Genomic DNA, 25,615 nt, shown 5'->3' with positions numbered 1-25,615 from the left:
CAGTGGGGAGGGGTGTGAAGAGAAGGTATATGGGAATTCTCCGTATACTCCGCTCAATTTTGCTAACTCTACTAAACCTATAACTGCTCTAAAAAAATCGTCTATTTAAAAAAAAAAACAAGACTGGGCATGGTGGCTCACACCTGTAAACCCAGCATTCTGGGAGGCCAAAGTGGGTGGATTGATTGATGTCAGGAGTTAGAGACCAGCCTGGCTAACACGGTGAAACCCCATCTCTACTAAAATAAGAAAATTAGCTGAGCATTATAGGTGTCTGTAATCCCAGTTATTTGGGAGGCTGAGGCACAAGAATCGCTTAAACCCGAGAGGTGGAGGTGGCAGTGAGCCAGGATTGTGCCACTACACTCCAGCCTGGGCAACAGAGCAAGACTCTCTCAAAAAAAAAAAAAGAAAAATCAATTTACCATCACAAGCTCCTAATTACCAAAATTGATAAAATCATTTATATTTTATATTCAAAATTTATATTAAAAATCAGAGGCATTATTGTTAATATGTTATGGTTTGTAAAGTCAGGCATAACAGGTCATCAGAATATGCAGACCTAGCCTTTGTTTGGTAAGAATTTACAAAATGTAGAAATTAGTGCTGAAGGATTCACTAGAGAAATTCTAACAGACCTCATAAATTTGATCCTCCAAAACAAAAGAGCCTCATCTACCTAAGCACATGTCAAACTAAGAAACTCCTCTAACCAAACCAAATTGCCAAGTAAAGTCCCGTATAATGTAGTTTAAATTATTCAACAAATTTTAAGAGTAAGCAAAACCAAAATCTTAAATACACAGGTCCCACCCTATGTTAAGTAATATCTGAATACACTGGCTTCTTTTAACATGGAAATGCTTTCACAAACACTGATATTAATAAAATCAAGTATTTGTTATATACCTTCATGAAATTATTATGCTAGTATACATTTATCTATCAAATTTTCTTGGTATACAAACTAGATGGTTCACTACTAAGTGTATGTAAAAAGTATATAATTTTCTCATCTTGAGCAGTGCATATTTAATAAGTAAAACCATATAAGGAAAACTATAAAATTAAAATTACGTTTATTTTTCTGATACCTGTAACAACACTTAATAAACCCTTCTAGAAAAAAAATGGTTTAATTTTACCAAACTTCAGTCACAATCATACACCCAATCAAGTTATCAAATTTCAAATTCATTTTAGACTTTAAAAGAATTTCACTAAATGTGAATATGTAAAATATTTAGCAAATAAAGTGCATACATTCAGAAATGAAAAATTAAATAGATTGATAGGCACCATTCAAAACAACATTGTAACTGTTATTAAAACAAAACCTTACTTGTCTGGGTTTTTCACTCTGAATGTTGCATTAAGCGCTTTTAACCTGGAGTCTGCCTGGAAAAAATAATTTGTTCACTTAATACAATTACATTTCAGGGTATAAAATTCAAACAGTTTTACTTTCCCTTTAGAATTAAGATGTTCAAGTACAGTTTTCTTCATATCAATTGTTGTAAACACATTAAACATGCCTAAAAAAGGCTTAGTAATCATTTTTGAAAACACTACAGAAACATAATATAAAATAGACTGAATACATGGCATTCAAAGGTACCAAAGTAAAACAACTGTAAACACCAACCAATACATGAACAGGCACATAGCACTGCATTATTAGAATTCGGGAGAGAGCACGTCAAAATAGTGTTTACCTTTTCTCTAAGCCAAGAAAAGCAATGATCTGTATATATAAACTAAATGAAACTACTGCTTTAATGGCCAGGCATGGTGGCTCACGCCTGTAATCCCAGCACTTTGGGAGGCCGAGGCAGGAGGATCACGTGAGGTCAGGAGTTCAAGACCAGCTTAGATAACATGGTGAAAACATGTCTCTACTAAAAATACAAAAAAATTAGCTGGGTGTGGTGGCACGTGCCTATAATCCCAGCTACTCAGGAGGCTGAGGCAGAAGAATCACCTGAACTGGAGGCAGAGGTTGCAGTGAACCAAGATCACGCCACTACACTCCAGCCTGGGTGACAGAGTGAGACACCATCTTAAAAAAGAAACTACTGCTTTAGAGTCTGCACCTACTGAAGGTAGTTCTCAGATGGAATCTAAACCAAATGTACAATGTTTTTTCTCATTTTCACAATCTATATTTTAGAAGAAAGAATACAGAAATACTTTAAATAATTACTAAATAAAACAAGCTAGATGACAGGAATTACTTTCTAGCTAGCAGAAAATGTTGTAAGACAATACAACTTTTTAACTATTTTCTTCACTTATTTCTAGATAATTACTCTCAAAGAAGGAACAGAGGGATAAACACTAAATAATAATTTCATTGCATAAAATGTACACGTTAAGTCCTATCCTAAATTCTCATTTAAAAAAAGACAACCAAACAACTTTTTTAATCAAAGTAAAAGAACTATAGGGTTCATAAAAGGTAGCTCAATCAGGAATCAATTTCAAAATGTGGTCTGGTTTTGAAAATCCCACCATGAAAATTTTACATTATTATAACTTCCAACCCATAATTACAAATACTGCTAATGAATTAACAAACTAAACAAAAGTATTACTAAGGCTTCCCAGATTACTTGGCTAAGAAAATAAAAACAAATACAACAAATACACTACTCACAAGTTCAGCCTCCTAGAACTTCAGACGAAAAGAGATTTAAAGAGCTATCTAAAGAATTATTTAAAATAGCTTATTTCGATTTTAGGGAATTCTCTTATGGAATTCTCCTATTTCTAAAATCAGTATTTCACAAATTCTTGACCTTTCTTACATCTCAAGAACAAATGAGCTAATATACGTCAAAGCCCTTATAAATAAAAACACCTATGAATTAAGGCATAAATTAAAAATCACTAAAAACCAAAGGATCTCGTGTTTATGACTTCAGTCATATGCAAAATATGATTTTTTAAAAATTTATTTTACTTTTGGTGTATACTATATGATTCTTTAAATGAGGATGAAACTATATTAAACACTAAGAAAAAAATATTCATTTGTATCTTTTCTTGAATCTCACACTTTTTAACAGCAGCAATTTATTTGTTACTTTTAAAGTCACCAATTTACCAATTTAGAAGTCATATAAATGTAAAAGGTCACCATTTTAACCTTTGCTTACCAAATGTTTTGTCAGATCAGGTCTATCTCCACACCCAACTCAACCTGCTCATTTCACAAGATTCCATAAAAAATGGGCCTGAAATGTCACCAAACCAGAAACTTTTCCCAAAAGCTGGATCTCCTGGACTGTTCCAAATCTGACAGGTTATCATCCATCTAATCAGATTCCCCATTCAACAGCTAAAGATGCCCCTTAATTCATTATTGTTTCCTACAATCCTATTTTACTTCCTTTAAAAGAGCATTATTTGAAATCATCTTGTTCACTTGATTCTTGGTTGACCATTAATATACGAGCCACAAAAAGGCACAGTCTGAAGGTGGCCCCTGGACTGCAAAAAGGCTGCTGTGTCAACACTTTAACCTGCTTTATCTTCCCCCACACATTACCTAGCAAAGCATACCCAGCCTGGGCCTCTCTCTCAAGGCACATTCCTCTTCCTTGGCCTCCTGGTGACTCCACTGCAGGTTTCTTATCATCACTAATGTCTCAGCTCAAATGTAAGCTTTTCAAAGAAGGGTGACCAGGTGGGCCGGTTTGCCCAGGACAGTCCTGGTTTACAACTGTTGTTCTAGTCTTAAGTGTCCCTATTTCCTCTCTAATGGGGTCCCATTCGGATAATAAACTTTATGGTCACTCACCTTAGGGTAATCCCTGAAAAATAATCCCTGCTGTCATGTTCCTTAACAAGGACAATGCTTTATTTCCTTTCTACCACTTATCACTATTTTAATCTTGTTTTTTATTTAAATGCTAACTTAATGTCTTTGACCACTGAAATACAAGCTCCACAATAATATGGAGCTTATGAATATTTCTAGCTCATTCACTACTGTATTCACAATACTTAGAAGAGTACCTCTTCCTGCAGGCACCCGCATTTGGAATCTCTACACTGGATCTCTCTGAGTTCCTGTGCAATAAAGAGATTAACAGAGATCCTAACTAAGGGCCTGGACCTTGGCTCCGGTAGTCCCTGCTCCAAGGAAGAGGCAGGGTCCTGGGTTCTTATGAATCAGCCTAAATTCATTTAAGGATTATTTAGTAAAATACTTTCATGACTATGTTAACTGAGTTAAAATGTTACTTTTATATTAAAGTGACTAGTTTATATGTTCATTACTTTAGGTATAAACCCTTTGCTCTTCTTTCCCTGAATTAAGTAAAATGAGTATTTATATTTTGTGTATTTATTTTTAAATAGATACAGAGTCTCGCTATGTTGCCCAGTCTAGTCTCAAACTCCTGGGCTCAACTGATCCTCCTGACTCAGCTTCCTAAGTAGCTGGGACTATAGGAACACGCCACCAAGCCCAGCTTGAGTATTTATATAAATATCCACCCCTCAAAAAAGAAGAAATGCCAATAACCAGTAATGATGAAAAAATTAGTTGCTTATGCTTATGTTAAATAGAACACAAATAAAAGGAAACTAAATTTTATGATTATCCTGCTGGCTGTAATAATCACTCTCAAAAATTTTAAGAAAATATTAATCTAGTAGGCCAAAACTACCCATTAAATTAAATGTGACTGAGAAAACAAAAATTAAAGTAAGATAACACTTCAATTTGAGGGTAACAATCCAAGAGCCAAAGTCAAATATTCTTCTAAAATATGAATATTTGGTCTGATTCAGAATGACGCCATTTTCACAAAAATAAAGCTTCCAACACTTCCTTTAACAATCATCTCTGCATAGAGTAATTACATAATTAATAAGCAAGAAGAGGTAATATGGGATGGTAATTAAGGAGGGCTTTGAGTTAGTCTTGGATTCAACCTCTATCACTTGTAATTATATGACCGTGGCTAAGTCACATTCTAGAGTTCCTTACCTAAAAATGGGAATATTGACTCATCTCAAAGTTACTAAGGCAACATTCAGCAAAGTAAAATATAGTATAATTATAGTATAGTGCTTAGCACATAGTAAGCATACATGATGATGGTAATACTCAGATAAGAAACTGCTTTAGATTCTAAAAAGGTTTTCTTTTTTACCATTTTTGACAATCTTTCTAAAATTATCTTCCTAAAAATAGTTTTCTTTACCACGTTACAGCAATAGTTGTCAAGTTTTAGGCAATGGGATTAAGTATGTCTGGGATGAATTCAGTATTTTGAACAAACAATCCCATCAATTGAGTTACATGCAGTCCACTGACCACACGTTGAATTAAGTGAACACAAGCAAAATTCTACTTTTTCTTGAGGCCTCCAGGTAACCATTATAAACAACTAATACTGAACCCATCTATGACACAGTAAAGCCCCAGGGGTTACAGGTGGGTAAGGATTTTGCCTCATGCCGAATGTACCCAGACTGCAATGTATGACTCACATATCACAGCTACCTCCTTTTCTGCTATCAGGCTCAGCTGTCAATTGTCACTATTGTCACAATGTGCCTGTCTCCACTCACTTTTTAATCTTCTGCTAAAATATGTTGTAACCTAAGAAACAGTGAAGTTTGTCTGAATACCTATAATAAAATTAATGGGTCCTCTCCAGGAAGACCAAAGTATAGCAGAAAAGTATAGCAGGAAGCCATGTTACATCCCCTTGAACATCTCAAAAGTCAGTTTTGCTTAAATCCCAGCTTTCAACTGTGATCAGGTTAGCTGTAACTGCTAAATATATGACCTCCAGATATGTGAAACGTGACACATTCATTCATTCTCTCTCTCTCTCTCTCTCTATATATATATATATATACACAGACACACACACACGTTATATACATATGTTTGTGGACAAACTCATATTTGTATGATGTACACATGTATATGAGGCTATGCAAAAAGGTACCATTTCCCTAACGGAAGGAAGGACTTAAAACAAGAAACATCCACAACAAAATAAGGAATACAGACAGAAACATGGGTTTCTGAATTCTCTCCATCAATTTTATTTGTGGCTCACCTCATTACAAGTCTGATGTTTTGAATTATTAATACTGAATTCAATATTACCTTTCAAATACTTTTTAAGAGTACAATATATAAGGCTCCCCCCAAATGAAACATTATATCTAAATATTTAAGTAGCACCCACACATAAGATTCAAGGCACCTGGTAAATAGCAATTTTATAACGATGGAGAAACTCAAGAGTTTTCTCAGAATCAGTAAAGTTATGGTCAAAAACTGGATTCAAGGACAAAACTAGGTAATTATTAACTACACTAATGACTTAATGACTGGAATTTAAAAAATTTTTATTATATAAAAATAATTCACTAAAACAACTGTATTTTAATCTTTTCCTTATTGTTAGCTTTTAACAGATCTTAAACTATTTTTCAGAAAACTCTATCTAAACATAAATCAGTTTTTAAATTTCCAAGTTATTTCAAATCCATCCTTAAACAAAAATTCTACCATTCCCTCTGAGTGTCATAAAGTGATGAATTACAGCCAAGAAAATTCTAATTGTTTCAGTATATCTGTTAATAAAATATGTACAGCTGGGCACAGTAAAACTAGCACTTTGGGAGGCTGAGGTGAGAGAATCAATTGAGCCCAAGAGTTTGAAACTAGCCTGGGCAACATAGTGAGACCTCATCTCTACACAATAAAAATTTTAAAATTAGCCAGGTATGGTGGCAAGCACCTGCAGTCCCAGCTACTTGGGAGGCTGAGGCAGGCACATCACTTGAGTCCAGGAGTTCAAGGCTGCAGTCAGCCATGATCACACCACTGCCTGGGTGTCAGAGCAAGACTCTGTCTCAAAATCATAAAATCCCCAAAATATTTATAAATTCAGTTTATGACAGAATTAGTTTATATTTTCTTAGCAGAAAAAAATTTTCTCTTTCTAGTTTGTTTTGTGCAAAATTTCAAATACCTATCTGCCAATGCATGAGAAGTGTTTTTTAAATTACTGTAAAATAATTTTCTTCTTCTTGTCTGGACATATTAAACTTTTGGTACTGTATTATCATGTGAGTCATTTAACAATTTATATTATGTTATATATCAATTTATATTCTATTAGTCTACTTATTTATTTTCAGTTTACACCAGCTTAAAAACTTTTAAAAGTTTATAATAACCTTTGTTATTTCTTTTAAGGAATACATAAAGAGCAGCATAGAATTAAGGTGTCCAGCTCACCACCACTATGCTCCTCGATTTCCAGATAACAATCTCATTCCCAAACACTAATTCTAATGAGTAAACTTAAAAAGCTGTTATTAAAAACTAAATAATCCTGTATCACTAACAGATAAAACTAACTCAGAACTATTTCAAAATGACTCCTTTGTCCCCATTTCAAACTGGCCACCATGTCTCAACAGACAGCAGCAGCATGACAGAGGGCTTACCTTTTAGTCTACTAAGTTTGGACTTTTTCATATCTGATAGAGTGAGCATTGTCAGGGGCAGGGATATAAGTGGAAACAGGACAGTAGAAGAAAAAGGGGCAAAGTATAATATGAGTACACTGGGGAAAATCTACAACTTGCATTTAAATTACTGCTTCATTACTGTAAACACTAACTAAAAAAACAAAACAAAATAAATTACTGTTTCAAAATGTTCTTTCCTTGTAGAATTAAATTAATAAATCTGCCCATTATAGTCTCATTAGTAACTAAAATTACACGAATCAAAAGTGAATTGTAGTGTTTCTTTGAAAACCTTACTAATGATATTTATTATAAAGATGATTTCCAGCATTCATTTATTCAATAAATACCAAGTTCCTATTAAGTGCATGGCACTATGCTGGGAACTGTAAAGAAACATGGCAAATTATTTCACAGAAATATTCTTACCTTCAGCTGAAACCCAGTTTCATTCACAGACTCCTTCCAGTTACCTTCCTAAAAATTGAAGTTAATTTTCGAGATCATTATTGCAAAGCAAATATTCCAAATTAAATTCTTATCATTCTGTTCTTACTTCAGCAAGGATAGGAGAGAGAGACTTAAAAAAATTTCTTTTCACTTCAAAATTAAACATTCAATCCAGCTTCTAAAAGATTACCAAAAGGTGAACCCAAGATTTTACAGATCTGGGCTTCAAATTACTAAAGACAAATTTTAATATTATTTAAATGATACCAAAAATACCATCATCAGTATCTTCAAATAGAAAAATGTTAGCCAAAAGAATGACATAATCCAATAATTAGAAATTCATAAAAAATAAATTGCATATAAATTAACAAAAGGAACCTTAAAGTAAGTATTCTACAATATTTTAAAGAAACCAAAATTAAATGAATATTTTACTAAGGCTAAATACAAGAAAAATACCTGTGTTAAAAATAGGTAGAAAATTTTGTCTCTACAAAGGATGGGATGTGAAGCAATCCTCAAGAGAAAGTTTTCTAAACCAATCCGTCGCCTCTCCACAAAATCTGGATCCATGTTGTCAGCAGAAAGTTTATGCCAAACAAATTCTGCCTAGGTAAACAAAATAATCATTAAGAATAGCCTAAATGCTGAATACCTCTAAACTACTGCCATTTCACTTCTTACCCGTTTTTCTGGCAGAGGTGGCACAACAATATGTGGATAGTAAACTAAAAGGTAGTTTCTCAACAACTCGAATTCACTATATCGCCGCCACAGTGAATCTGTTAGGACACTCTGACCATCAGTATGTTCAACTGACCTGAAAAGGAACAGAGCAACACTTAGGTTATTTTTTAAAAACAAAAACATACACATAAAAACAATCACCTTTAAAATTATAACTACAGAATGCTTATGAACCAGGTACTAAGTAAAGAACTTTTCATACTATTTTTTTTCCAAGACAGAGTCTCACTGTCGCCCAGGCTGGAGTGTAGTGGTGCAATCACGGCTCAATGCAGCCTTTACCTCCTAGGCTCAAGCAATCAGCCCACCTCAGCCTCCTGAGTAGCTGGGACCACAGGCACATGTCACCACATTGGCTAATTCTTCAATTTTTTGTACAGATGGGGTCCAGCTATGTTGCCCAGGCTGGTGTTAAACTCCTGGGCTTAAGCCATGCTCCTGCCTCGGCTTCGTATATTTTCATATTTAATTCTTATGACAACCCTGTGAGGCAGGATTTATTATCATTTTACAGATGAGAACACAGCTGCATAGCATATGGTTTGCCTATGATCATAAAGGTCTGTGGATAAAGCGCTCAGATCCATCCCTTGGGGGATCTAGTTTGTGATTTATTTATTTTTGAGACAAGAGTCTCACTCTGTCCCCAGGCTGGAGTGCAGTGATGCAATCTCAGCTTACTGCAATCTCCACCTCCAATTGATTCTCCTGCCTCAGCCTCCCGAGTAGCTGGGACCACCATGCCTGGCAAATTTCTGTATTTTTAGTAGAGAGAGGGTTTCGCCATCTTGGCCAGGCTGGTCTTGAACTCCTGATCTCAGGTTATCCGCCTGCTTTGGCCTCCCAAAGTGCAGACATTACAGGCGTGAGCCACCATGCCTGGCCAGGTTTGGTAGTCTATTATTTTACTGGCTATCAAAAATTCTCTCATATCTATTTGTTTTAATTGAAAGCATTTCTGCTCACTCCCTGCAGACAGAAAAGAAATAGTACATTCTTTATTTTTTATATAAACTGTTTATAACTGGTAACAACAAATTGAGTCTTCTGTTGCCTTTCCTTAGACAAAACAAATTTAATTCCTTTAGCTTTTTCCTTATGAGGTTAAAAGACAATTTTTCTGGTGAGTTTTGATTTCCTACTCCATAATTTACTTTGTCTTTTCTATTTTTACTAACCAAGTTCTTTTTCTTTGTTTTTTTAAAGGTGTCTACTTCCCTTTATTCTTAAATTTACTCCAAGTTCTAAAGCGCCAATCTCAATTAATTTTTTTGTTGATTAATTTCTTTGTAATTCCCAGCTGTCCTAAGAGGACTCAGACTTTATTCTCTACTCCCAGAATTTTTTGTTAACCATTTCCACCTGCCCAAGTTCACTTCATACACGCCTGAGAATCTGGTATCCTTTTACAAAATTGCACAGGGACTCTAAGACCAAGGAATCCACCAAAGCATGTATCAAGTAACATTCCAGATTCCAAAAGTATTCCATTAGCCTTCCCTCTCTCCACAAAACAAATTCACTAAAATATACCAATAGCATCACAGCAAAAGATAGAGCTTACCCATTAAAAGGTAAAGAAAGGGGGCCGGATGTAGTGGCTCACACCAGTAATCCCAGCATTTGGGGAGACTGAGGCAGGAGTATTGCTTGAGCCCAGAAGTTTGAGACCAGACTGAGCAACACAGTGACGTCCCGTTTCTACAAAAAATTTAAAAATTGCTGGAAGCAGTGGTTCATGCCTGCGTGACATGGTGAAACCCTGTCTCTACTAAAAATACCAAAAATATCAGCTGAATGTGGTAGCACATGCCTGTAATCCTAGCTACTTGGGAGGCTAAGGCAGGAGAATCACTTGAACCTAGGAGATGGAGACTGCAGTGAGCCAAGATCATGCCACTGCATTCCAGCCTGGGAAACAGAGTGAAACTCCATTTCAAAACAAAAAAAATATTTAAAAATTAGCCTGCCAGGCCAGGTGCGGTGGCTCATGCCTGTAATCCTAGCACTTTGGGAGGCTGAGGTGGGTGGATCACCCGAGGTCAGGAGTTTGAGACCAGCCTGGCTAACATGGCGAAACCCCGTCTCTACTAAAAATACAAAAATTAGCTGGGCATGGTGGTAGGCTCCTGTAATCCCAGCTACTCAGGAGGCTGAGGCAGGAGAATCACTTGAACCCAAGAAGTAGAGGTTACAGTGAGCCGAGATCATGCCATTGCACTCCGGCCTAGGTGACAAGGGCAAGGGCAAAACTCTGTCTCAAAAAAAAAAAAAAAAAGAAAGAATTAGCTAGCCATGGTGGCTCATGCCTAGATGCCAGCATTCAGGAAACTTGACTCCAGGAGTTTAAGGCTGCAGTGAGCCATGACTGCACCAATGCACTCCAGCCCAGGCAACAGAATGAGACTCCTGTATCTAAAAAAAGTAAACAAAATCAATCCTGAAAAAAAAAGAAAAAACAAAACCTTAATTCTGTTATACAACAGAGTCTGCACCAATAGCTACCAGAAAAAGCTTTCCACATATACCTGTCCAGGTGTAATTTTCATCACCCACCTTGTTTCAATGAGGTAAGCAGTATATGTTTCTTGCATGTTCATGGCATTTCTTCCAGTTCGCTTTTCTGCTTCTGAAACACTGATTTCTATCTTCTTCAACCAAAAATTATTGTGTGTCATCTGGACAAAAATAAATAAAACAACAAAAATTACGATGGTACTGAAAAAAAGCCTCAGCTATAAATTAAACCCATTATTGGGTTTACATATTTCAAAATAGTTTCTTATATTTCTTGAGTTGCCAGGGGTTGCAAAATGACAGCAGCAAATGATAGTCGTTCTTTATCAATATACAATAGTACATTAACTTTTCCAGAGGTATTTATTTATATATTTTATTTTTTTTTTTTGAGACCAAGTCTCACTCTTGTCAGGCTAGAGTGCAGTGGTGTGATGTCGGCTCACTGAAACCTTTGCCTCCTGGGTTCAAGAGATTCTCCTGCCTCAGTCTCCCAAGTAGCTGGGATTACAGGCATGCACCACCATGCTCAGCTAATTTTTATATTTTTAGTAGAAATGGGGTTTCACCATGTTGGCAGGTTGGTCTCAAACTCCTGACCTCAGGTGATCCACCTGCCTTGGCCTCCCAAAGTGCTGGGATTACAGGCATTAGCCGCTGCGCACAGCCTTCCAAAGGTAGTTTAAAAGGTACTATGTACATTTAATGATTAAAATTTAGACATTTCATTAGTGACCAAGAGTAATCTATAGAAATGCATAAGAAAATATCTTAAAAACACGTTAGACAAAAAGATTCTGGGAGGATGGGTGGAGTAGGAAGCATCAGGAATCCATCTCCCCACCAAGCCAACAACTGCACTGGCAGACTCTGTAAATATTTGAGAACTCTGGAGTCCGATAAAGGCTTGCAACTTCCAGGGAAAGGCTTAGATGGCAAGATGTGGTTAATTTCTATCAATTTCAGCTACCTATCCCTTAGTCCCTGGCAGGCAGCTGTGCAGCATTCCTGAACAGCCTGATGAAGCCCTGGTAGGCAAAAAGGACCCTTGTTCTCCAAACATCCAGGATGTGTCTTGTGATCACCGACTGCTTCTTCTAAGAGGCACAGACAAAGAAGTGGTGGCCATTGTTGCTGCTCCTCCCCACATTGTTGCAAACCTCTTGCCCTACCTGAAGTGACTTCCAGGGGACATCAAAGGCCGGCATTCTGTTTTTCCTCCCTTCATTTTTCTTTTGACCCCCTTTTTTGAGCCAGATGTTTAAACTTGGACATTTATCTAGGTGTGGCAGTGTGTGTCTTTAGCCCAGCTACTAAAAAGGCTGAGGCTGGTAGATCACTTGAATCCAGGAGGTCAAGACTAGCCTGGGCAACACAGAAGACCTTGTCTCTTAAAAAGAAAAAATTGGATATTTAAATACAACTGGATATATGAGGACAATTAGAAAACAACCACACATGCCCAGGAAAAGGCTCAAGCTAAGAAACATCTGAGAAGACTGCAAGTTTACACCTCCCTCAGGCTGATCTTTGGCATGGAGACAACCTACAGTAATTTAGAAAATAAAATAAAAACAATAACAAACAGCAAACCTCAGGGTAGGAGAAGAATTCAATGTCCAGAGTTACCATATTATTACATGCAAATGCCCAGTTGTCAACAAAAAAAAATCACGAGGCATACAAAGAAACAGGGTGGTATGATGCCTTCAGAGGGAAAAAACTAAATCACCAGAAACTGCTCCTGAAAAAGACATGATGACAGATCTGCTAGACAAAGACTTTATCCCTTTAGCCCCTTTTCATTCCTTTTTGTTTGTTTGTTTGTTTTGACAGAGTCTAGCTCTGTCATCCAGGCTGGAGCGCTGTGGTGCAATCTCGACACAGTGCAACCTCCACCTCCTGGGTTCAAGCGATTCTTGTGCTTCAGCCTCCTGAGTAGCTGGAATTACAGGTGTGTGCCACCACACTGGGCTAATTTTGTGTTTTTTAGTAAAGACAGCGTTTCAGCATGTTGTCCAGGCTGGTCTTGAACTCTTGGCCTCAAATGATCCACCTGCCTCAGCCTCAAATGAGCCACCATGCCTGGTCGACAAAGACTTTACAGTAATCATCTTATAGATGCTTAGAGAACTTAAAGGAAGATGTGGAGAAAGTAAAAAAAAAAAAAAAAAAAGATGTATGAGCAAAATGGAAGTATCAGTTAAGAGATAGAAAACTTAAAAATAAAACAAAATGTGGCCAGGCACTGTGGCTCATGCCTGTAATCCCAGGACTTTGGAAGGCTGAGGTGGGCGAATCACACCAAGTCAGGAGTTCAAGACCAGCCTGGCCAACATGGCGAAACCCCATCTCTACTAAAAATACAAAAACTAGCCAGGCATGGTGCTGGACAGATGTAATCCTAGCTACTTAGGAGCCTGAGGCATGGAGAATTACTTGAACCTGGGAGGCAGAGGTTGCAGTGAGCCAAGATCATGCCACTGCACTCCAGCCTGGGCAATAGAGAAGAGAAAAAAAAAGAAACCAAAAGAAATCCTAGAGCTGAAAAGTACAATAACTAAAATTAAAAGTTCACTAGAGGGGTTCAAAGGCAAATTTGAGCAGGCACAAGAAAAACTGGCAAAATGGAAGATAGAATGTTTGAAATTATCAAGTCTGGGGAACAGAAAAAAGATGGAAGGAAAGTAAACAGAGCTTAAAGGACATGCATGACACCATCAAACAGACCAACATGTGCACTGTGGTAGTAAGGAGAGGGGAGAAAGAAAAAGGGGAAGGAACAGTATCTGAAGAAATAATGGTTGAAAATTTCACAAATTTGATGGAAGAAATAAATATAAATATCCAAGAAGCTCAACAAATTCCAAATAAGATGTTTACTGAGACTTTATAACTTTTCAAAGACAGAATCTTGACAGCAGCAAGAGAGAAGCAACCGATCGGATATAAGGAATCCTCAATAAGGTTAGGTTATCAGCAAACTTATCATCAGAAACTTTGGAGGCTAGAAGACGGAGCTGATATCTTCAAAGTGCTAAAAAATAAAATAACTGTCCATCAAGAATCCTATATCTAGCTAACTGTCCTTCAAAAATGTGGGAAAAATTAAGACATTCTCAGAGGCAGGAGAATAGGTTGAACACAGGAGGTGGAGGTTGCAGTAAGCCAAGATCAGGCCACTGCACTCCAGCCATGGCAACCGTGAGACTCCGTCTCAAAAAATAAAAAACCAAAACAAACAAAAAAAGAAAATGAAATTATAAAAATAAGTCAATTTGCAATAGCATCAAAAAGTATTTGAGAATTAAGGTGGTAAAAGACTTGTACAATGGAAACTATAAAACATTGCTAGAAATTAAAAAAAGACATAAAAACACATCCCATATTCATGATTTGGAAAATTTAATTTTATTAAGATATCAAAACTACCCAAAGCAATCTATATATTCAACGCAAACCCTATGAAAATCCCAATGACATTCTTTGCAGAAAGAGGAAAACCCCTAAGAGTCATATGGAATCTTCAGGGACCCCAAATAGCCGAAACAATCTTGAAAATGAAGCATAAAATTGGACGACTCATACTTCCTGGTTTCAAAACTTACTACAAAGCTACAGTAATAAAAACAGTGTGGTACTGGCATAAAGACAGACATGTAGAACAATGAAACTGAATGGATAGCCCAGAAATAAACCTTTGAATATATGGTCAAACAATTTTATGACAAGACAGTTTGATGGGAAAAGGACAATTTTTGCAACAAATGATGCTGGGAAAACTGAATATCCACATACAAAAAAAGAAAGAAATTGTACCCTTACCTAACACCCTATACAAAAATTAACTTTAAATGGTTCAAAGACCGAATCATAAAACTCTTACAAGAAAACACAGGGAAAAAGTTTCAAGATGTTGGATTTGGCCATGGTTTCTTGGATATGATACCAAAGGCACAGGCAGTAAAAAAAAAAAAAAATTGGCAAATTGGACTTCATGAAAATTAAAAATGTCACACATCAAAAGACAGGCCAGGCACAGTAGCTCATGCCTGTGATCCCAGCACTTTGGGAGACAGAAGCAGGTGGATCACTTGAGGTCAGGAGTTTGAGATCAGCCTGGCTAGCATGGCGAAACCCCGACTCTACAAAAATACAAAAATTAGTCAGGCATGGTGGCATGTCCGTAATCCCAGCTGCTCAGGAGGCTGAGGCAGGCAAATTGCTTGAACCCAGAAGACAGAGGTTGCAGTGAGCCAAGATCACGCCACTGCGTTCCAGCCTCCGTGACAGAGTGAGACTATGTCTCGGGATGGGGGAAAGACAATGTCTCGGGATGGGGGAAAGACACTATTAGTAGAGTAAAAAGGCAACCCAAAGAATGGGAGAAAGTATTTTCTCTCATGAATCCAGACTATATAGAGAACTCCTAAAACTCAACAACAAAATACAACCCAATTCAGCTGGGTGCAGTGGCTCACACCTGTAATTACAGCACTTTGGGAGGCTGAGAGAGGTGGATCACCTGAGATCAGGAGTTTGAAACCAGCTGGCCAACATGGCAAAACCCTGTCTCTACTAAAAATATAAAAAATTAGCTGGGCATGGTGGCAGGCACCTGTAATCCCAGCTACTTGGGAGGCAGAGGTTGCACTGAGCTATCATGCCAGGACTCCAGCCTGGGTGACAGAGGAAGACTCTGTCTCAAAAACAAAACAAAACAAAACAAATCCAATTCAAAAATAGAAAAATGGGCAAAGGACATAAATAGACATTTCTCTGAAGAAGCACGTAAGATGCTCAACATCACTCATCATTAGATAAATGCAAATCAAAACTACAATGAGATACTGCTTCACACCTATCAGAATGGCTACTATGAAAAACAAACAAACAATAGAAGATAAGTGTTGGGGCCCGGCCAGGTGGCTGTAGTCCCAGCACTCTGGGAGGCAGAGACGGGCGGACCACGAGGCGGGCAGATCACGAGGCGGGCAGATCATGAGGTCGAGATTGAGACCATTCTGGCCAACATGGTGAAACTCTGTCTCTACTAAAAATACAAAAATTAGCTGGGCGTGGTGTTGCGCACCTGTAGTCCTAGCTACTGGGGAGGCTGAGGCAGGAGACTCACTTGAACCCAGGAGGTAGAAGTTGCAGTGAGCCGAGACCGCAGCACTGCACTCCAGCCTGGTGAGTGAGCCGAGATTGCAGCACTGCACTCCAGCCTGGTTACACAGAGAGACTCCGTCTCAAAAAACAAAACAAAACCAAAAAAAGAAAAAGAAAATAAGCATTGGTGAGGATGTGGAGAAATTGAAACCCTTGTGCCCTATTGGTGGGAATGTAAAGTGGTGCAGCTCCTGTGGAAAACAGTACGGTGGTGCCTCAAAAAATTAAAAATAGAATTACCATATAATCCAGCAATTCCACTTCTGGCTATATACCCCAAAGAATTAAAAGCAGGGTCTCAAATATACATTTGTATATTCATGTCACAGCACCATTATTCACAACAGGTAAACTGTAGAAGCAACGCAAATGTCCATCAACAGATGAATAGATTTTTTAAACGTAATATATACAAACAACGGAATACTACTCATCTTTAAAAAGGAAGGAAATTCTGTCATATGCTACAACATGATTATGGATCTTGAAGACATTATGATAAGCGAAATAAAACAGTCAAAGACAAATACCGTATGATTCCACGTATATGAGGTACTTGGAATAGCCAGAATCATACAGACAGTAGAATGATGGTTGCCAGCAGCTGGGGAGGGGGAATAATTGGCAGCTGTGGTTTATGGGTACAGTTTCAGTTCCACAAGATGAAAGGAGTTCTGGAGGCTGGTTGTACAATATATGTGAATGTACTTAAGACTGAACATTTTTAAACCATCAAGATGGTAAATTTTATATCATATGTATTTTAACACAATTTTTAAAACTGAAGAAAAAACACATTATACAAATAAAAATGATCCTCAATATTAATATCTAATTTTGGGTTTAACCAAAGTCAAATCTCTCTCTATAAAAAGTCAAATATTATACATACACCAAAAGGCAAGATTATCAAGCAGGCAGCATAAGTTTTTTTAAACAATCAGGAGTCATCTTACATTAAACTTTAAATTCACTTAATCTTTTGGCAGTGGTTAATAGGTTCCACCCTTGAGGCAGCCCAGTTTTAAGAGCAGACTCCTTTCTTTTCCCACTAGAACATCTCAGGTCTATACCAAAGGATGAAAAAAAACAACAAACACACCACTGGTAGCCCCTAGGCTGTATGTTTGGGAAGTGCATCACTGCAGAAAGGTTTCAAATACACCCAAACGAACTCCAAGTCTAAATGAGGAAGAAAAAGTGAGACCACGGGATAACTGCTATGCTATGGCTTTTTTTCTTCTTTGCTCACTGTCAAAATTGAGGTAGGTTTTAACTTAATTTAAAATGTTGTACTGTATTATAATTGGGGTATTTTATGAAGGAGAGATGAAAGTAGGAACATAGGTGCAGCAAAAGGTAAAAGAAAAAGCTACATATATAAAATTAAACCTAGGCAGTATGAGGTCTGAAAGCGCTGTGACAGTGCAAAAATATGAATCAGCAATGAAAACAGATGATACACTATGGAGCACTCCCAAAATGTATAGGAAAAATGCAGAAGAAGGTAAAAATGCTAAAAGAAGATAAAGAAAAAGAGCCAACCCAATAGGCTGAAATCATCAGCCAACAAAAACAAATCACTCAGTCCTCAAGCCATTTTTATAAAATGTAAGTTTTTATATATTTGTGTACTAAGATAGAAAATAAGAGACACAGAAGGAAATCATCAACGAAAAGAAAGCTCAAGAAATCACATAAGCACAAGCCACTCAACATTAGGATTGGTTATGAAGCCCTCACTGGTTGACACATACATATATACATGTATTAATAATACCTTCTGGCCCACAGCCAAGCATTTTGATTTACCATCTGCTCCAGTTAAAAATTCCCTGAATTCTGAAAGCATATACTGATAAAGTTATTAATATCTCCTCAGTCAAAAGGATAAGACATGTGAATCATAAATTTACCCTGACATACAATCCAGTTAAGAAGAAGGAAAAAAAAAAGTATAATATCAGCTATCATAAAAGCTAGAGAATACAAACAAGCACACAACAATAATACTAGTAGGGTTGGTAGATGATATAAAATTACTTAAACTGTCAGTATTAAAGCACAGAACAGTGCCAAGATTAACACATAATTGTTAAAAGGACACATTCAACAGATTTAAAGATGGACTGGCTTGTTGAATGGCAGATGAGACCAGGGACCCTTTATAGAGAGACATAATTTTTATTTTATTTTAAATATTATGTGTAGAGACGAGGTCTCACTATGTTACCCATGCTCAAGCAATCCTCTCACCTCAATGCAGCATCAACAGATACCACTTTTTTTTTTTTTTTGAGACAGAGTGTCACCCAGGTTGGAGTACAGTGGCTCAATCTTGGCTCACTGCAACCTCCACCTCCTGGGTTCAAGTGATTCTCATGTTTCAGCTACCCAAGTAGCTGGGATTACAGGCATGTGCCACCACACCCAACTAATTTTTGTATTTTTATTAACAGTAGAGATGGGGTATCACCATGATGGCTAGGCTGGGCAAGTAATTTAGCCTGCCTGTGTTTCAGTTTCCTCATCTGGAAAACAGAGATAATAGTACCTGCAATATATTGAATGTTTGTGTCCTCCTAAAATTTGTATGTTAAAATCTTAACACTCAAGGTGATGGTATTAGGAAGTGGGGCCTTTAGGAAGATTAGGTCATAAGGGTAGGGCCCTCATAAGTGGGGTTAGAGACCCCAGAGAGTTCCTCTCCTCCTTCCACCATGTAAGGACAGTGAAAAGACAGCCTACAATGAGCCAGGAAGCAGTCCCTCATCAGTCACTGAATCTGCCAGTTCCTTAATCTTGGACTTCCCAGCCTCCAAGACTGTGAGCAATTCATTGCTATTCTTTATAAGCCACTCAGTCTGTGGTACCTTGTTACAGCAGCCTGAACAGACCTAATTCACAAAGTCATTGGGAACATTTAATGGGTTAATACATATAAAGAGTTTTTTAATTTGTTTTTGAGATGGAGTCTCACTCTGTCGCCTGGCTGGAGTGCAGGGGTGTGATCTCGGCTCATTGCAACCTCTGCCACCCGAGTTCAAGCAATTCTCCTGCCTCAGCCTCCCAAGTAGCTGGGACTACAGGTGCGGGCCACCACGCCAGGCTAATTTTTGTATTTTTAGTAGAGACGGGGTTTTACCCTGTTGGCCAGGATGGTCTCCTCTTGATCTCCTGACTTTGTGATCCTCCCGCCTTGGCTTCCCAAAGTGCTGGGATTACAGACATGAGCCACTGTGCCCGGCTGCATATAGAGTTTTTAAAGTTGCTTGGCACATAGCCAGAGCACAAGTATTACTTTTCCCCCATTATTTTTAGGCTTAAATTTTTTGATGATGAAAATTAAACAGGCTTAATGTACAAAGACTGAAAAAAATTAATATAAATCACCTGTATCCCACAACCCAAAAGCTAACCACCGTTACTATAATGGTATACTTCCTTATCACCCTTTTTCTAGGTGTGATGCTTCTGTGTTACTGAAATAGGTCACAGAGCTAACGATAAGAACCAACTAGAGCTGGGTGTGTTGGCTCACGCCTGTAATCCCAGCACTTTGGGAGGCAAAGGTGAGTGGATCACAAGGTCAAGAGATGGAGACCATTCTAGCCAACCTGGTGAAACCCGTCTCTACTAAAAATACAAAAATTAGGCCAGGTACAGTGGCTCACGCCTGTAATCTCAGTACTTTGGGAGGCAGAGGTGGGTGGATCACCTGAGGTCGGGCATTCGAGACCAGCCTGACCAACAGGGAGAAACCCTGTCTCTGCTAAAAATACAAAATTAGCTGGGCATGGTGGCACATGCCTGTAATCCTAGCTACTCAGGAGGCTGAGGCAGGAGAATCGCTTGAACCCAGGAGGCAGAGGTTGCGGTGAGCTGAGATCGTGTCATTGTACTCCAGCCTGGGTAATAAGAGTGAAACTGTCTCAAAAAAAAAAAAAAAAAAAAAAAATAGCTGGGCGTGGTGGCACAAGCCTGTCGTCCCAGCTACTTGGGAGGCTGAGGCAGGAGAACTGCTTGAACCCAGGAGGCGGAGGTCGCAGTGAGCTGAGATTTCGTAACTGCACTCCAGCCTGGCGAAAGAGTGAGACTCCATCTCAAAAAATAAAAAAAGAACCACCTACTGAAATTACTTCCCTTCAGGGCTCTGTCTACACTGATCAGAGGTAGCTGGTACTAGGTTAAAAATGATGTGTTTACTAATAGTGATGCTTACTTCAGCTGTAAATAACTTAGTTCAGGCTGCTAAAACAACCAACCATTGACTGGGTGGTTTATAAACAACAGAAATTTATTGCTCACAGTCCTGGAGGCCCGAAAGTCCAAGATCAAGGAACTGGCAGATTTGGTGAAGGTCTGCTTCCTGGTTCACAGACAGCTGTGTTTCATTGTGTCCTAAAATGGCAGGAAGAAAGGAGATTTCTGGGGTTCTTTTTCTTTTTTTTGTAGTAAGGGCACTAATCCCACTCATGAAGCCTCCATCCTCATTACCTAAACGCCTCTCAAAACTCTTCCACCAAACATCATCACCTGGGATTAGGTTTCAACATATAAATTTTGGGGAGACAGAAACATTCAGTCCAAAGCAGTAATTAAGAAAACTAGGGTAATAATACACGATCTGTTCTCTTGTGCTTTTTTCTATTAAAATATTTTTTAAGTAACAGCACAGCTATTCAGAAAACATTAATTTTTATTTAAAATAAACAATACATTGTTTGAACAGTGTTCCAAACTGAGTAACATATTCACGGTCTATGAAATTAATTTGGTGGGTGGTGACTAACACTTTTTTTTTTTGAGACGGAGTCTCGCTCTGTCGCTGAGGCAGGAAGAGTGCAGTGGCAAGATAGAGGCTCACTGCAACCTCCGCCTCCCAAGTTCAAGTAATTCTCCTGCCTCAGCCTCTCAAGTAGATGGGATTATAGGCATGCGCTACCATGCCTAGCTAATTTTTGTATTTTGTATTTCTAGTTGAGCCGGGGTGTCATCATGTTGCCCAGGCTGGTCTCAAACTCCTCACCTCAGGTGATCCGTCCACCTCAGCCTCCCAAAGTGTTGGGTTTACAGGCATGAGCCACCGTACCTGGCCTCCAACACTTTTTTTTTTAACAAGGTCTTGCTCTGTCACCCAGACTGAAGTGCAGTGACAAGATCATGGCTCACTGCTACCTCAACGTCCCTGGCTCAAGTGATCCTTCCACCTCAGCCTCATGAGTAGCCAAGGACCAAAGGTGCATGTCACCACATTCAGCTAAGTTTTTTATTTTTTGTAGACTGGGTGTCCCTACATTGCCCTACGTGGTCTCAAGGCATGTGCCTCAGCCTCATAAAGTGCTGAGATTACAAGTGTGAGCCACTGCATACAGCCCAGTGCTTCTTTTTAATTAAAAAATACAGAAAAGAAAAATATCGCCGGGCATGGTGGCTCACACCTGTAATACCAACACTTTGGGAGGCCAAGGCTGCCGGATCACAAGGTTAAGAGATTGAGACCATCCTGGCCAACATGGTGAAACCTCATCTTTAAAAAGAAAAAAATTTTTTAAGGAAAAAAAAAATATGAGAAAGTGTTGCATGAAGTAGCTGCTAAGTACTGTTTCCTGAAACAGCAATCACATATGAAAGTATGCATATGCTAATTATGAGGTAAAAGTGTATTTTGCTTTGGAAGGCCAAGGCAGGAGGATTGCTTGAGGCCAGAAGTTCGAGACCAGGCTGGCCAATACGGCAAAACCCCATCTCTCCTAAAAAAATACAAAAATTAGCCAGGCATGGTGGCATGTGGCTGTAGTACCAGCTACCTGGGTGACTCAGGCAGGAGAATCACTTGAACCTGGGAGGTGAAAGCTGAAGTGAGCAGATACCATGCCCCAGCACTCCAGCCTGGGCCACAGAGCGCAACTTTGTCTCAAAAAAAAAAAAAAAGTATTTACAGTTGGGCATGGTGACTCACACCTGTAATCCCAGCTATTTGGGAGGCTGAGGTGGGAGGATCACTTGAGCCCAGACGTTTGAGACCAACCTGGACAACAAAATGAGACCTCTTCTCAATCTCAATCAATAAAAAATTCTTGAGTATGCTTTTATCATTAGCTGCTAAACTGATGAATTATGTAATTATGCCTATAAATTTTCTCTTCCTTTTTAATGTTATCCTTCTCCACAGAATGCCTCATACCTTACTCACAATTACGGTCTATTCCACTTAGTTCTCTGCTGCCAATCAGTGAAACTATTCAGTATGCACTGGAATTTTTAACCACCGGCTGCTTAACCAGTTTTTGCTCCTTCAGCACTCCCAGGTGTAAGGCACTCTCCCTAAAAATCACTTATGAATTCCTCAGGTAATGGGTTTTCTCTGGCAAATACTGTAAATGGTTTTTCTCTGGCAAATACCTATCTGTTAACTGCCAACTCAATGGAATCTAAAAAAGCACTCTGTCTTCCATTCCCTTGCTATTTCCTCTCCTTCTGCTTGGACTAATTACTCCTTTCTTAAGAGAATGAATTCCCTTCTCATATTTTCCATTTTCCAAATTATTTTAAATAGAACGATAGCTTTAAAAAACAAATGTACTTGTACAGAAAAAGAGCTTACATAGAGTTTAAAGCATCCCGATTAGTGGCAATAAAACCAAGAGTCTTGTGATTCTTTGGCAGTGAAGTTTGCAAAACCTCTTGGGGTAAAATAATTCGTACAAATTACTCTGCCTCTTAAAATCTGCAGTCAAAAATAAGGCTGGGCCAGGCGCAGTGCCTCACGCCTGTAATCCTAGCACTCTGGGAGGCCAAGGCGGGGTGGATCACTTGAAGTCAGGAGTCTGAGACCAGCCTGGCCAACATGGTGAAACTCCCTCTCTACTAAAAATAAAAAATTAGTCAGGCACAGAGGCACATGACTTTAACCCCAGTTACTCGGGAGGCTGAGGCACAAGAATCACTTGAACCCAGGAGGGAGAGTTTGCAGTGAGCCAAGATTCTGCCACTGCACTCCAGCCAGGGCAACAGAGCAAGACACTGTCTCAAAAAAGAAAAAAAGGGTGGGTAAGCAAGCTTTTTTTTAAATCTCTGAACACTATTTGCCTAGATATCTTTCTAGTAAAAAATGGATAAATCAACACATCTTTCACACGTTTTTGTCTTTTGCAAAATTACAGCTTGGGCTGGTCTGAATGTAAGTTATCTCAACTGATTTTCACACTATCAGTCACAGATGAAACTCCTTGTTCTACTTGTTTTCCCCTTCCCACTATTGCACTTGACTAGTCTAAAAAATTACAACTTAGTCTTCACTAAATACTTTAAATACAGTATTGGAACAATGTACAAGACTATTTTAAACTTTTTTTTTTTAATGAAGCAAAATGGCTTAATGGAAAAAGCACTGATTTCAATGCCAGGTGAACCTAGATTCAAATCCCAGCCATGCTACTGACTAGCTTGTGACCGCGGCCAAATTACTTCTCTCTGAGCTTCTGGCTGGTTCCATTTACTCATCTATTGGAGGTAATTATGAGAATTAAATAAAAAGTAGAGCCCCACTGTGCATAGCCCACAGAAAACTAACTTACTTTTGTGCCCAGACCACATTCCTTCCTACCAGTAACAGCTACAATGAGGCCATAAAAATACTGCAGTAATTCTCAACTGAAGACAGACTGAGAGCGTACAGAGAGAGGTGAAGGGATGTGAAGATCTTCAAAGGATGAGTTTTTAGTTTGGTTTTCTCTTTGAGGGGAGAACAAGGGAAGGGGAAGGAATGCACTAAATGTATGTTTGTTTGAATGCCTAGTAATTCTGAAATATCTGCCCAAATGACTTGTGTCTCTTTATAAATTACTAAATTAGGGAGTTGTTTTAAGAAACCACATAGGGCTCTGAGCCAGCAAGGGGAGCTGAAGCAGGGAGTCAAGCCAGGAGACCCCCGGGCAAGGACGTGCCACGAACCTCAGAGCCGCTGCTTCGGCTGACACAGCGGCACACAAGGCAGCAGATTTTAACTGCCCACAGACCAGGAGATTCACAGGCGGAGAAGCTCCACGGGTTCCCAGCGCTGCTGGTTGGACCAGGGCAGCCGCTCGGCCTGCACCGGGGGCAGGGAGAAGCGGCTCCTTGAGCAAAGTGAACGAGACTGTGTCCCCTCTGGGCCAGCAAGGGGAGCTGAGGCAAGGAGGCAAGCCAAGAGATTCCCGGGCAAAGAGGGCCCCACTGGAAACACGGCTGAACCCGGGACGGTCCAGCTCTGTGGGGGAGGGGCGTCCTCCATCGGGAAACACCCTGCAGTTCCCGGGGCAATTTGCTGTAACCAAGACAACCTGCAGAGACTTAGACTCCCACACAATAATAGTGGGAGACTTCAACACACCATTGTCAATATTAGACAGATCAACAAGACAGAAAATTAATAAGGATATCCAGGACTTGAACTCAGACCTGGAACAAGCAAATCTAATAGACATTTACAGAACTCTCCAGCCCAAATCCACAGAATATACATTCTTCTCAGCACCACATCACACCTACTCTAAAATTGACCACATAATTGGAAGTAAATCACTCCTCAGCAAATGCAAAAGAACAGAAACCATAACAAACAGTCTCTCAGACCACAGTGCAATCAAGTTAGAACTCAGAATTCAGAAGCCAACCCAGAACCGCACAGCCTCATGGAAATTGAACAACTTTTTCCTGAATGTTGACTGGATAAACACTGAAATGAAGGCAGAAATAAAGATGTTCTTCGAAACCAACGAGAACGAAGACACCACATACCAGAATCTCTGGGACACATTTAAAGCAGTCTCTAGAGGAAAATATATAGCAATAAGTGCCCACATGAGAAGAAAGGAGAGAACTAAAATTGACACCCTATCATCAAAATTGAAAGAGCTAGAGGAGCAAGATCAAAAAAACTCAAAACCTAGCAGAAGACAAGAAATAACTAAGATCAAAGCAGAAATGAAGGAGATAGAGACACGAAAAACCCTACAAAAAAATCGATAAATCCAGGAGCTGGTTTTTTGAAAAGATCAACAAAATAGACCACTAGCCAGACTAATAAAAGAGAAAAGAGAGAATAACCAAATAGATGCAATAAAAAATGATAAAGGGGATATCACCACAGATGCCACAGAAATTCAAACCATCATCAGAGATTATTACAAACAACTCTATGCACATAAATTAGAAAACCTGGAAG

General features: G+C 38.8%; 1 protein-coding gene across 1 annotated transcript in view; it reads right to left on the bottom strand.

Annotated features, from left to right (window-relative positions):
* SNX4 (sorting nexin 4) overlaps positions 1–25,615 on the bottom strand; it is a 65,889-nt gene that overhangs the window by 34,321 nt on the left and 5,953 nt on the right. The window contains exons 2-6 of the mRNA XM_064362121.1: positions 11,275–11,396; positions 8,656–8,791; positions 8,431–8,580; positions 7,948–7,995; positions 1,346–1,401 (exon numbers count right to left, since the gene is read on the bottom strand). Of these exons, the coding sequence (XP_064218191.1) occupies positions 1,346–1,401; positions 7,948–7,995; positions 8,431–8,580; positions 8,656–8,791; positions 11,275–11,396 (512 nt within the window). The remainder of the gene's footprint in view (positions 1–1,345; positions 1,402–7,947; positions 7,996–8,430; positions 8,581–8,655; positions 8,792–11,274; positions 11,397–25,615) is intronic.

The sequence above is a fragment of the Aotus nancymaae genome, unplaced genomic scaffold (assembly GCF_030222135.1).
Source record: "Aotus nancymaae isolate 86718 unplaced genomic scaffold, 86718_ANA_hifiasm-v0.15.2.pri h1tg000046l, whole genome shotgun sequence".
NCBI lineage: Eukaryota > Metazoa > Chordata > Mammalia > Primates > Aotidae > Aotus > Aotus nancymaae.
Note: the sequence above shows the minus strand (reverse complement) of the source record. Positions and strands in the feature narration are given on the sequence as shown.